At 36.9% G+C, this 12,315-nt stretch overlaps 1 protein-coding gene across 2 annotated transcripts in view; it reads left to right on the top strand.

Annotated features, from left to right (window-relative positions):
* Snx7 (sorting nexin 7) overlaps positions 1-12,315 on the top strand; it is a 107,160-nt gene that overhangs the window by 28,725 nt on the left and 66,120 nt on the right. For both annotated transcript variants that reach the window (XM_004663933.2, XM_045138786.1), the window contains exons 5-7: positions 2,939-3,137; positions 5,753-5,952; positions 8,101-8,187. In XM_004663933.2, coding sequence (XP_004663990.2) covers positions 2,939-3,137; positions 5,753-5,952; positions 8,101-8,187 — 486 coding nt within the window. The remainder of the gene's footprint in view (positions 1-2,938; positions 3,138-5,752; positions 5,953-8,100; positions 8,188-12,315) is intronic.

The raw sequence follows: 12,315 nt of genomic DNA on the forward strand, positions 1-12,315 counted from the left end.
GAAAAAAATAAATCATAACCTTGAAAAGCAGGTTCCTTCTCCAGTCAACTCTTTCCAAAAGTGTTTGCATTTCTATGAGTCATTTTTCAGGCATCCTTTCCATAGTAAAGCAATTGGACCATCTTCCTTTAAGATTGCTAATGTGTTTGACAATAGCAGATTTAGTAACCTAAAACTAGTCTCAGTTTTCCTGCTTAAAATCTTAAACCTCTCAGTCCAATATCTTTAGCCAAGCACATCAGTCCATTACAAATTTAACCTTGATTAAACTCTCTGGGCCTGGGCAGCAGGACGCAGCCAGCCCTTATGCCAGTAGCCCAGTTCCAACAAAGTCCTCTGAAGTCTTTCCTTCCCCTTAGAAATCTCATAAGCCAAGCCTTGAAGTTCAATGCTGTCTGCACTTAGCATTCTCAGACTTTCAGCAGAGTAGTCCATAAAACTTGGCTTACCACTCCAGAAAACATATTCAGTTGCAAGCACCAAGTCCATGCCTATTCCTCTAAAACAAAGGTTCCAAAAGATCAATATCCACATAATCAGGTTCATGTCAGCCCACTCCTAGGTACCAAGTTCTGTAGCAGACAGATTCAGGTTTGCTGAGATGAACTTCCAGACCAGGCACAATTATGGAGGAAGGGATTTATTGAAGCTTATAGATCCAGGGGAAGTTCCATAAATGGCAGAAGAAGCTGGCCTGCCTTCACTTGACTAAGCAGAGAGAGAGAGAAGTACAAGCCAAAAAGTCAAAAGCCACAGCACAGCACACTTCAGCAACTCCAGCTAGGTACACTTTGCATATGTTTAGATTGAAATCTGAACCCCATCATCACACCTAAAGATCCACCCAGTGACATTGCCTCCAGCCAGGTGGCTGCAGAATGCAAACTACAAACAAATAAACAACTTGAATATATTGGGGACATCTGTTCTATTCAAACCACCACAGATCATATGTGGGTGATTAAAAAAAAAAAAACATTCTCCTAGCTGGCACACGTCTTTAATCCCAGCACTTGGGAGGCAGAGGTAGGAGGATCACTGTGAATTTGGGGCCATCCTGAGACTACATAGTGAATTCCAGGTCAGTCTGGATAAGAGTGAAACTCTACCTTGAAAAACAAACAAACAAAAAAAGAAATTCGGACTGGAGAGATGGCTTAGCAGTTAAGCGCTTGCCTGTGAAGCCTAAGGACCCGGGTTCGAGGCTCGATTCCCTAGGACCCACATTAGCCAGATGCACAAGGGGGTGCATGCGTTTGGAGTTTGTTTGCAGTGGCTGGTAGCCCTGGCATGTCCATTCTCTCTCTCTCTCTCTCTCTCTCTGTCTCTCTCTCTCGCTCGCTCGCTCGCTCTCAAATAAATAAAAATAAAAAATAAAAATAAAAAAAAAGAAATTCGTACTTTTCCATCAATTATCTGTGGTAGGGGGTAGCCTCATTTTTAATACAGAAAATATATATATATATATATATATATGTCTTCTATTAAGTGGAAACACAAAGATAACTAGAGGATCATTACTGACCAAAGTTGAGTTACATATCTCTTAGATGTGGCCAGAGTGTTAGAAGCTGAAGAGTGGTTCATCTGAATCTTGATATAGTCTTACTATCTGGAAGCCCTTGGTGACTCATATTCAGAACCTTAAAAGCTATTAGAAATAATCCCTATTGCATAGTGTGAGTACTTATGCCCAGAACATATTAAGTCAACAATTGAAGTAACAGTTCTTCAGTTATGGTTTATGCCGGCTGTTTCCAGTGATGCTGTAGCACCATGCTTGGATGGATGGGTTGTCTGGTGGCTCTTGTAACTATTGTACTGACTTAGAGACAGACAAGTTCACTTTATTGATGCTGTTTTTGTGAGACTTTTAGGAATGAAAACCTGGAAAGCAACTTGTTACCTGTTAATAAGTAATATGTAGCTTTAAAATTTGCAGATTTGGTAAATTCATTACATGCAGATTTATTTCCTATGTGTTACTAATTTTATTTGATCTGAAATCTATGTTTTTACAAATGCTGCCATCACCATCAGAATCTCTTGTCTTGTTATTCTTTTGAAACACACTATGTTTCTGACTGGACTCGTAATGCCTTACAAATACTTTTATACCAGGCTTCTATTTTGCAAGCATGCAGCTGTCCCTTCTCTGTTAACTCTGAAGAAACAACTTACATATCTTTTTAGAAAACTTTCTCTATAATCAGCCTGCGGAGGTGGGGGCTGTGTTTCCCCACTGCAGGTGGTTGAATATCCATGGCCAGGAAGTGTTTACTTACCTTCTCCCGAGGACCTGAAGGACGCCTAAGTTTGTAACAGCAAAGCTAATACTGAGCAGTCAGGTCGCCAGGGCTCCCATGCCTGCTCTACCACTTAATTGCCTTTAATTTTACTTTTGTAAAATGCAGATAATAATAGAATTTGTTCATAGGTACATTGTGAGTTTTGCCTATAATGTGAGTATAGATTTAAAACTTAGTACCCTTTCAATAAATACTAGCTATTGTAACAGAAGAATTAATGAAGATTTTTTGTTGTTGCTCAGGAAATATTGTAGACCTTGAGAAATATTCTGGTGATCATTTTTTTAATGAAATTCCTATTATAAATTATAGATGGCCTATCATAACATCCTCTTTTCTTTCCTCCTTGACTACTGCTCCCTCTGTTATATTCTGTCCTTTTAAAGACAGCTGCTCTGAGAAAAGGCAATAATCTGTTTTACATGAGTACTTTGAAGAGAGGTAGCCTTGGGACTGAAGCAAAGGAGACACTATGCCAAAATGAAATACATCAGCTTCAAACTTACATTTCTAAAAAGATGTGCTTGAAAGAATTTTATCTTTACCTGCTTTTTATAACTAGTTTTTTAAATGTGTTTCAGAATATTGCTAATAACTTCACCACAAATATTTCATTGATCTGTTTCTAGGAACTGTCTTCTCACAAGAAGCAAGGGCCTGGACTGCTGACCAGGATGGGCCAGACGGTCCGAGCTGTAGCATCCTCCATGAGAGGAGTTAAAAACCGGCCTGAGGAGTTCATGGAAATCAATAATTTTATTGAGATATTTAGCCAGAAAATTAATTTAATAGATAAAATATCACAGAGAATTTACAAGGAGGAAAGGGGTAGGTAAAATCACCACAGCATGATTTCAGAGGTTTGTCTTCTGCGTCCTCACTTTTGCAGGAGTGGGGTCAGACTTCCAGTTTCAAGGCATGGCTCATGCCCTGCAATGTGCTGAAAATATCCAATTCCTAAGTGATTTTGAAGGTCTTTGTGGCCTGTCTCCACTCAATTTCATTGATCCTTAGCCATTGCAGCTCCTGTGGGTATAGATGATTATGGTAAAGCCAGTCCAGAACTTGAGACTTTGGATGTAATAATATGAAATTGGTATCACACATTCCACATGGATCGTGCTTTAACAACCATACAGTGACATTTCCAGAACTGGATTTTCTGTGTTATCTTCCAGTAAGATTTTGGTGATGTGATATTGGTAGGGTGTAGTTTGAGGTGTTGGGCCTAATTCAAGCATGACATAAATATATACATATTAGAAAATAGATCTTTTCTTCCTATTTTCTACATTTGAAACTATATATGCTGGCTGTGTAGGCGTAAGGACCTGAGTTTAGAGCTCTAGCACTCACATGAAAGCTGCCCGTAGTGGTGTGTGCTTCCAGTACAGCATGGAGAGCTAGAGACCAGAGAATCTCTAACACAAGCTGGCTAGCTCATCTAGTCAAATTGGTGAGCTCCAGGTTCAGCAAGAGACCCTGCCTAAAAAAACAAAACAAAACAAAACAACAACAACAAAAAAATGTAGAGAGCGACTGAGGAAGATAGTTGACATCAAATTTTGGCCTCCATATCTCATTAGAAATCTACATTAAAAAAATCCGTGTTAGAAATCTATACATGTACACCTTGAGCATGTGCGTGTGCATGTGAGCTACTGTACACAACACACACACACACACCAAAACCTAAAGGAAATAAATCATAATGGAACTCATTAAATTTGTTGACATGTAGATATTTGAATGCATGTAAATTAGGGAGGTTCTATACAGAAATGTTTACCACCTTAATGGTACACATCAGCACACACACAACTTGAGAAAAGAGATGTAGAAAATGTTCTTTTCTATAAAGAATAGTGTGATTGCCAGCAAAAAAAAAAAAAGAACCTAGACTCAAGAGAGTGGAGATAGGACAAGCCTTAAATCATTACCTTCATTAAATATCAAATATCATTTTTATTGTTTGAAACAAACTTCTTTAGTTTACTTGGTTATAGAAATATTTGAGCTTATAACATGGTAATTATGGATTTCAGTGAATTCTAATGTGCAGAGAGATGTTTAAATGCAGACTCTCATTGTAGTTAATGTGAATAATAGAAAAAATTCTCTGTATGGAAATTCTTTTTTAAAATATTTATTTATGTATTTATTTATTTATTCAAGAGTTGAGGAGAAGAAAGAGGTGGATAGAAAGAGAATGGGCCTTCCAGGGCCTCTAGCCATTGCAAATGAACTATAGATGCATGTGCCACCTTGTGCTTTACATGGATATTGGGGAATCAAATCTGGGTCCTTTGGCTTTGGAAAGAAGCATCTTAACTGCTAAGTCATCCCTTTAGCCCTAGCAATTTTTTATCTTTATCAAAAAAGCTATTCATTATTGAAAATGATAATGTAAAAATAACAATATAAAATATTAGCTGTGAAAAATTAAATCCCAATTTAAAAGAAATGTAATTTTTATTTATTTGAGAGAGAACAAGGAAGACATTCTCTAGGAGAGAATGGGAGCTCTGAAGCTTCCAGCTACTGCAAAGGATCTCTAGACTCATGTACCACCTTGTGCATCTGGCTTACTAGGGAATCAAACCTGGGTCTTTAGGCTTTTTAGGCAAGCACTTTAACCATTAAGCCATCTTTTCAGTCCTAAATCCAAATTTCTGAGTATGTGTTTTATGTATATAATGGCTTTTGTTACTTAATCATTTATGCTTTCATTGATATTAAAATATTTATTGACTACATTACATTTCAGACCTTAAACAACAGTAGTAAGACTCAGCCCCAGTTTTAAGGAGCACATAGGCCAGCAGTAATTAGTTTGCAGAAGTAAGTATAATAAACAGTGCTTTGATAGAAGTATAAAATACGATAGCCACATGGAGGGCAACAATAACCTAGAATCCTTTGGAGAGATGATTCATTTGACACAGATGGAAATAGAGAGGCTTGTTAGTAGTCCTTTGCTGTAGGCCAGTGAGATGCTTTTGGAAAAGAGATAAATGAGTAAGGTGGATGGTATGTAAATAAATGATTTATTCAGAAATATAAGAAATGGTGATTGGTTTCTTACAATTATGAATATAGGAAAACTTAATATAGTTAATTATACCATATAAATAGTTTAACTAGAAGAAAGGAAGAAAAAAGACATATTTTGTTTTAGATCTACTGATTATTATATACTTAGATGTAATGTATGACAGGTAGATATTCATAAGAGGTACAATGGTATAACTTCTTTTCCAAGCAGGACATGTTTTGACAGTGAAAAAGATGAGATTATTGGCTGCACTTGGAGGGCAATGCATTGACTTGGGCAAACAAGGATGGCATATGCTCAGTGAGAGGAAAAACATCTTTTCAGATTATTAATGATATAGCAAATTTGAAAGCATTTGTGAATTGAAAATTTACTAAATTGTTTTTAGACTATCTTGATGAAATGAAAGAATATGGCCCTATTCATATTCTGTGGTCGGCTTCAGAGGAAGATGTGGTTGATACGCTAAAAGGAGTGGCTACCTGCATTGAGCAGTGCTGCAAGGCCACTGAGAAGCGGATGTCGGGCCTCTCAGAGTCCTTGCTTCCTATTGTCCATGAATATGTGCTTTATAGTGACACATTAATGGTAAGAGCACCTAACTCACTTCATTGCTATTTATTATTATTCTAAGCTATTATTCTAAGGCGCAGTGCCTATTTCTTTATTTCTGCCTGTCTTTCCTGTCCCAGTAGGTTGTTTTGCATAGGGAAGTGGAAGAAATACTTGCTAGAGCAGCTTGATAAGTAGTGGAATACTCAATAGCAACTTCAGTCATTGTTAGGCTCACCACAGACTTGAAAAATCCTCACTTATCCTTTACTTAGGGATTAGTTTTTCCAACCTTTTAAACTTTTATTTTAATTTTTAAAATGCTTTCTGGATTTTTCTTGAGGGGTGTAAGTTACTTTTCCCCATTTAGGTGTATTTGATTAACAGTATGTTTAGTTTCATTATTTAGAATGTAATGTGTCGTAGCTTTTGAGCATCAGATCTGCCTCCCTCTTCTGTGGAATGTTCATGCTTCCTTTGAAAGAGCCGTTAAGTCTTGGGAGTACATTTCAGGGTTTCAGTGTGACCTGGCCTTTTGGGAGTCCTCCATAAGTGAACTTTACTTGTTTTCAGAGGTCACCACATTTTAGTTGCAGAACTCTTCTCCTGTGCATCTGTTCCTTGGGCACATCTCCTGGTTGTATTTCTTACTCATTTTTCTTTTTTCCTCTTTGGAGAAATCTGCTTTATATACTTTATTCCCTCAATTAGGCAATAATTTCTTAAATAATAGGTCAAGACAGAAATTATGAAAGTGAAATCTTGTGTAATTAAAGGAGTGAAAAATTATAAAGCCACTAGTAAAAATTATATAATTCAGTTGATTGAATTTAGAGAGTGCTATGTTATAATTGGTAGTACTTGTATTGCATTTCTTGTTCAATTTATATTGCAGTATTTTCTTCTGTCCTAGTTTAAATAATGAATAATGATGTGTTGATAAAAGTGATCAAAATTGCCTACTTTTATGAATCATGTTATGCAGCAACCTCTTTCTTACTTAATATATATCTGTACATATAACTCCCAATACTTTATAGAAACAGACCTTAAGTATGTAGGAATTAATTATACTATGGGTATTTTTTATTAAAGAATAGAAGGGGTTTCTTGATGTTAATGACCCATGAAGTAAAGTAAATAGGAAAGAATTTGTGATAATTAATTGAATTTTATTTTGGTTTCTTTGAAACTAGGACAGTGTTAATTGCTTTTGGATATTTTACGAGGAAGCAAGCTAGGTGTGAAAGTAGATGGATGGTTCTCTGGATGCATTTTATCCTGATTCCTCCAGTTCCCATTCAAATACTGCAGAGCTGTGTCATCTAACTTCCACGTACCTGACTTGTGTCTAGATTTTCCTTTTTGTCAAGCATCTCTGTAGGTCCTGTTCCACTTCTGTCACTGACTGAATTGATTGATGACCCAGAGTCAGCTTTAATATTTCCTTAATGTGAGAACCAGTGAAAGATGCGTACAAATGACAAGTCCTCACATCTGTGAAGTCTAAGATGCATGGCTTCAAGACAATTGAGTTACGAAAGGAAAGACAGTAAAAAGCACAGCCAAAATTTACTAAAGATGTAGATGTATTTTTCATTTACATTGATTCACAGGGCAGATGTTGTAAGTTTAAAAACATGGACACGTGAAATTATGATAATTCAAAAAATATGCAATTGTCAGTCAAAGAAGAAAGTATGATTTCTCATCAAAATTTTTATGATGTAAATGTATACCAGTTCTCTGATTTCCACCATAATGGGGTAACTTGATTAATTGTCTCTTTGTGCCAAATGAGAGTCGCATACCAGGAACATACAGTGGGCACTAGAACATCTATTTCCCTTGCCCTAATTGGCCACTTTGTTTGTTTAGTTCTCTACTCTCTTTGAAGACCACTCCATCAAATATTAAATATACATATAATGCTTAAACTGGTGAAATATGCATTGGGAAAACTAATAAAATATTTATGAAAAAATTTCTTAAATACTTGCTTGCAGTTGAAAATTTTAAGATTAAACAGATGTACTCTTTAAATACATCATATCCCTAGATGACTGTTGCCATAGGGAGTATGTGCCCGATGGCGATGTATATTTCAAAATGCAAATTTCTGGTTGTGCAAAAGATTATTTAAATGAGGAACAACTTACTTTATTCTTTTGTTTTAATATGAAGGGTGTTATGAAAAGAAGAGACCAAATACAAGCGGAACTGGATTCCAAAGTTGAAGCTTTGACCTATAAAAAGGCAGATACTGATTTGGTATGTTTTAAGCTTTTTTTAATATGATAATTTCTGGTTTCAGGTATAATCTCTTCTCTGTTGGTTGAGTGCATAGTGACCCTCCCTCCCTCCACCATAGTCTCATGTGTTTGAATACTGATCTTCAGTGGTGGTGCTGTTCTGTAAGGTTGTAGAGCCTTTATGGGGTGTACCTTGCTATAGGTAGTGTGTCATTGGCTGTGGGCCCTGAGATGTTCTAGTATAGCCTTCCTTGATGTTCTTTTCCCCCAACACCCTTCCTCTCTCTCCCCTCCCTCCTTCTTTGTCCCTTTTTCCTTTTCTCCCTGTATACTCTGATGATAATGTTGACTTGCCAACTTCAGCCTGACTTCCACACAGTGATAAAACTTCCGTTTGAAGTTATAAGCTTAATCAAACCCATTTCTTCCATAAGCTGTTTCTGGTTGAGTATTTATTCACAGCAATGTGAAAGTAATTGATACACCCTCCAAAACATGTGAAAATTTTCAAGCATGAAGTGAATTATAATAAATCAGGTAAAATTTTTCATCTTCATTAATTCTCAGGGTGGCCTCAAACTTACAGTTATCTTCATATCTCCATCTCTACCTCCTAAATGTGGGGATTAAAGGTGTTTGCTACCACATCCATCTGAGAGATAGAGAGTATAGGCATACCAGGGTTTCCATGCAAATGAACTCCAGATGTATGTGCCACCTTGTACATATGGCTTTACCTGGGCACAGGGGAAGCAAGCCTGGATCTTTAGGCTTTGCTGGAAAATGCATTAATCACTCAGCCATCTCTTCAGCCCAACATATGATTTTTCTTTTATTCACTGATATTATACTTCATTGCATCCTTTTCTTCCCTATGTCCACCCTCTCTATCTTCTTTTCTCCTTTTCCCCCATGCCATTTTCTGTCCATCACCTAAACACCTCAGTAGCAGGAAAGACTTGTCCACTGAGTGTCCTGACCCCATGAGCAGTGTCTAACCTGTGCTGATTGTTTAATAGACATCGAATGAAAAAGTGAACATCATGGAAAATAGGATGAAGGTTAAATCAAGAAGTCTCAAATTCAGATAATCAAGTCAAAAATACTGAAATTAAAAAAAAGAAGTCTTATATTCAATTTTGTGCAAAACTGAGATTTCACTAAAATATGACCATGAGTTATACTGTTTCTTGTTGATACAGATCTTCAAAACTGAAATTCTATTCTGTGTGTAGAATGTGAGTTGGAGAAAGGAATCCTTTAAGGAGAGAGGCAGAAAATCTACAGTAGAAGGAGCATTAGGTTGAGGGAAGAGTCATAATTGTCTTTATCACTAGATAAGGAGCAAAGAAAAGCATCAGATACTACCTTTTCTAACATAAGAAAAAGCTCAATTGGGTGTATGAGGTTTTTTTGTTTGTTTGTTTTGGGGGGTTTTCTTTGTTGTTGTTGGTTTTGTGGACAACTTGAAGGAGCAATAGTTAACCAAATGTGTAGAAATTTTAGTTCTATCTTTTTAAATTTAATTTTTTGTTAAATGATTTTCAAAAGAATGAAATTAGTTGTTAGAAAAAAATGCTCTTGATGAAATGCTAGAGAAAGTAAGGTATTTATAATTTCTGGAGAAGAATAAGATTTGTAAAGAAAGTGTTGAGCAAGAATGACCTATACTCATTTTAAATTGACAGGAAGATTAGAGTTGTTTTAATAGCAAAGGCATAGGAAAAAATTGCTTAAGTCTAATTATGGCCAGGATTTTCCAAAGCAAATAAAAATAGTGTGTAGTTTTTACAAACATATATTTAGTTAGTTTAAAGCAGAGAATAAACAGGGCAGGCCAGGGCTTCTTGCTACTACACACTTCAGATACATGAGCTACTTTGTGTATCTAGCTTTGCAGGGATTCTGGGGAATCAAATGTAGGCAGGTTTTGCAAGTGAAGACCTTTAACCATTAAAGCCATTTCCCCAACCCATGTGTAGTTTTTTAATTAGGCTTGCAAATAATTTTTCTTTTTTGTTATACAATTTTTCTTGATATTATTTTAACCTATTGATTGTTATGTATGTATAACTTTGTGTGTGTGGTGTGTGTGTGTTTGTGTTGTCAAATCTATTTTAAACCTACATAGCTATTATGTTACAAGATTTGTGACATTTGAAACTTTAATGATCTTATCTGTATTATATACCATGCTTGTAATTAAGATTTGAAGGAGACATATTTAGCAGAATCCTTACAAGATATTTTTTTGATTGGTGTACATTCACTGATTTTTTAAAAATCTGTTATCTATAAAACAGATACTTTCAGAGTTTCCTGGGAATTATTTAATGATTTTTGAATTTCCCCATCTGCCATTTAAATAGTTAGCTTGTTTACAGTCTTCTTCTAAATCCATTACTGTTATGCTGTGCCTTGAGGAGAAATCATCCAGAGTCACACTAGGAATGAATCCACCGTGATTGGTTACTGACTAAACACCCAAAGAAGATGCTTAGAAATGTACAGGATGGGGTCACCATGGAAACCCACCCTTGTGAAGTCCTTCTAAGGAGCAATCTTTTGCAGTCACCATGGCGACCCTGGCAGAGAAATGAATATAACAATTTGCCCAGTTGCTTATGATGGCAACTGAGACAGGGACAGTTTAGAGACAACCCCGAGCCATTTCTATGGAGACCTGCCAGGCTGCCTTCCGAGACTGCCAGTTTCACCATTTCGTGGGATGCTACAGTAAAGCAATTCTTCCTGATGAAGTAGGAGAAATGAAACTCTTACCACGAAGTGCAAAGATTAGGAGGGTTATAATTACTGGATAGAAAGATAGCAGTGGAGAAACATTCCAGAGGTCATGCTGGATTTAGATCAAGTGACCTTTATGTGGGAGTGTGGTGTATGTAAATACAAGACTCTCATGTTTTTATCCTGCCAGTCATTCTGCAGACACAGTGACAATGCCATTCTGGCTATTTTCATTCATCATGTAAATTTTGCCTACAACAGTCGTGTTTTGTACAAATTTAAAAAAATACTTGGGAGTGAGTTCTTTGATTTACTACCTGAATAGTTGTAAACTGTTTGCATTGGTAGTTGATAATTCTTATCCCAAAACATAAAATCACTGGCTTCAGAATGACTTATAGTCTGTAAAGGAATTCAAGGTAATCATTTCAAAGTTAGTTTTTGTTCATTTAAAATTTCATTATTGGTAGAAGTTGAGTATCCTCAGTGTCTTATCTCCTTCACACATGTGCTGATATCAGGTTCACCGAGCAAGTAGCACTCTTGCTCATTTCCTCAATTCCTCTATGGTTTCAGCTGGGGTATTGGTAAAGTCCGATGGGCTGTTTCTCTCCTAAGGTCCTGCTTCCATCTGAAAAAGAGACGCAGATTCTCAACAGAGAGTGAAGTCAGCACATGTTAAATGGAATAACCAACCATTGTTAGATTAGAAAAAAATTAATGGGTGTAGGCCCTCCTATAGCCCAAGATTGGTGGGAGCTTGATATTGGAGAATGAACTCTTACCTGGATATGATTCTGATTTGTTTCCCAGTTCCACTGAGCAGATCTATTAGCCAATCCAAGAGCAGTTTGTTACCCACCATGGCTGCATGCCACTGTTGTAATTGTGTGGGCATCACAGGTTGTTTGCTTCTGAGAAGCTTATAACTCTAGTTGCTCAGACAGATGTTGGCCACATTCCCCTAGTACCTCATGTAGCACCTTCTAACACTATATGGGCTAACTATCTGGGGATTGGTTCTTTTTCAGATTCCAGCCAGTTCTCTCCATGTTCTGCACCAACAGAATGTGGTGTCTTCAGCAGTAGAGTCTTAACCATTAACCTGTGGTGGGTAATCAAGTCACTCAACTCCTACCAAACCAGAGATCCAGAGATACAGAAGCTAATAAGAGCCCATCACTGAAGTAGACCTAAAATGAACCCAACATGGTTCAATGAAATTTGTGGAAGAGGGGCAGAAAGATTGTTAGAGCCACAAGTCAAGACATTATGCACAGAGATATTGCCTGTTCCCCATAACTGATGGCTACCCCCATAAGGCATGACCCACAATCCCCATGGGGATAAATGGCATCCCAAACCAGGAGGGTCCCTTTGGAGGGGAGGGCAGGAATGAGGG

Source organism: Jaculus jaculus, chromosome 19, assembly GCF_020740685.1.
Source record: "Jaculus jaculus isolate mJacJac1 chromosome 19, mJacJac1.mat.Y.cur, whole genome shotgun sequence".
NCBI lineage: Eukaryota > Metazoa > Chordata > Mammalia > Rodentia > Dipodidae > Jaculus > Jaculus jaculus.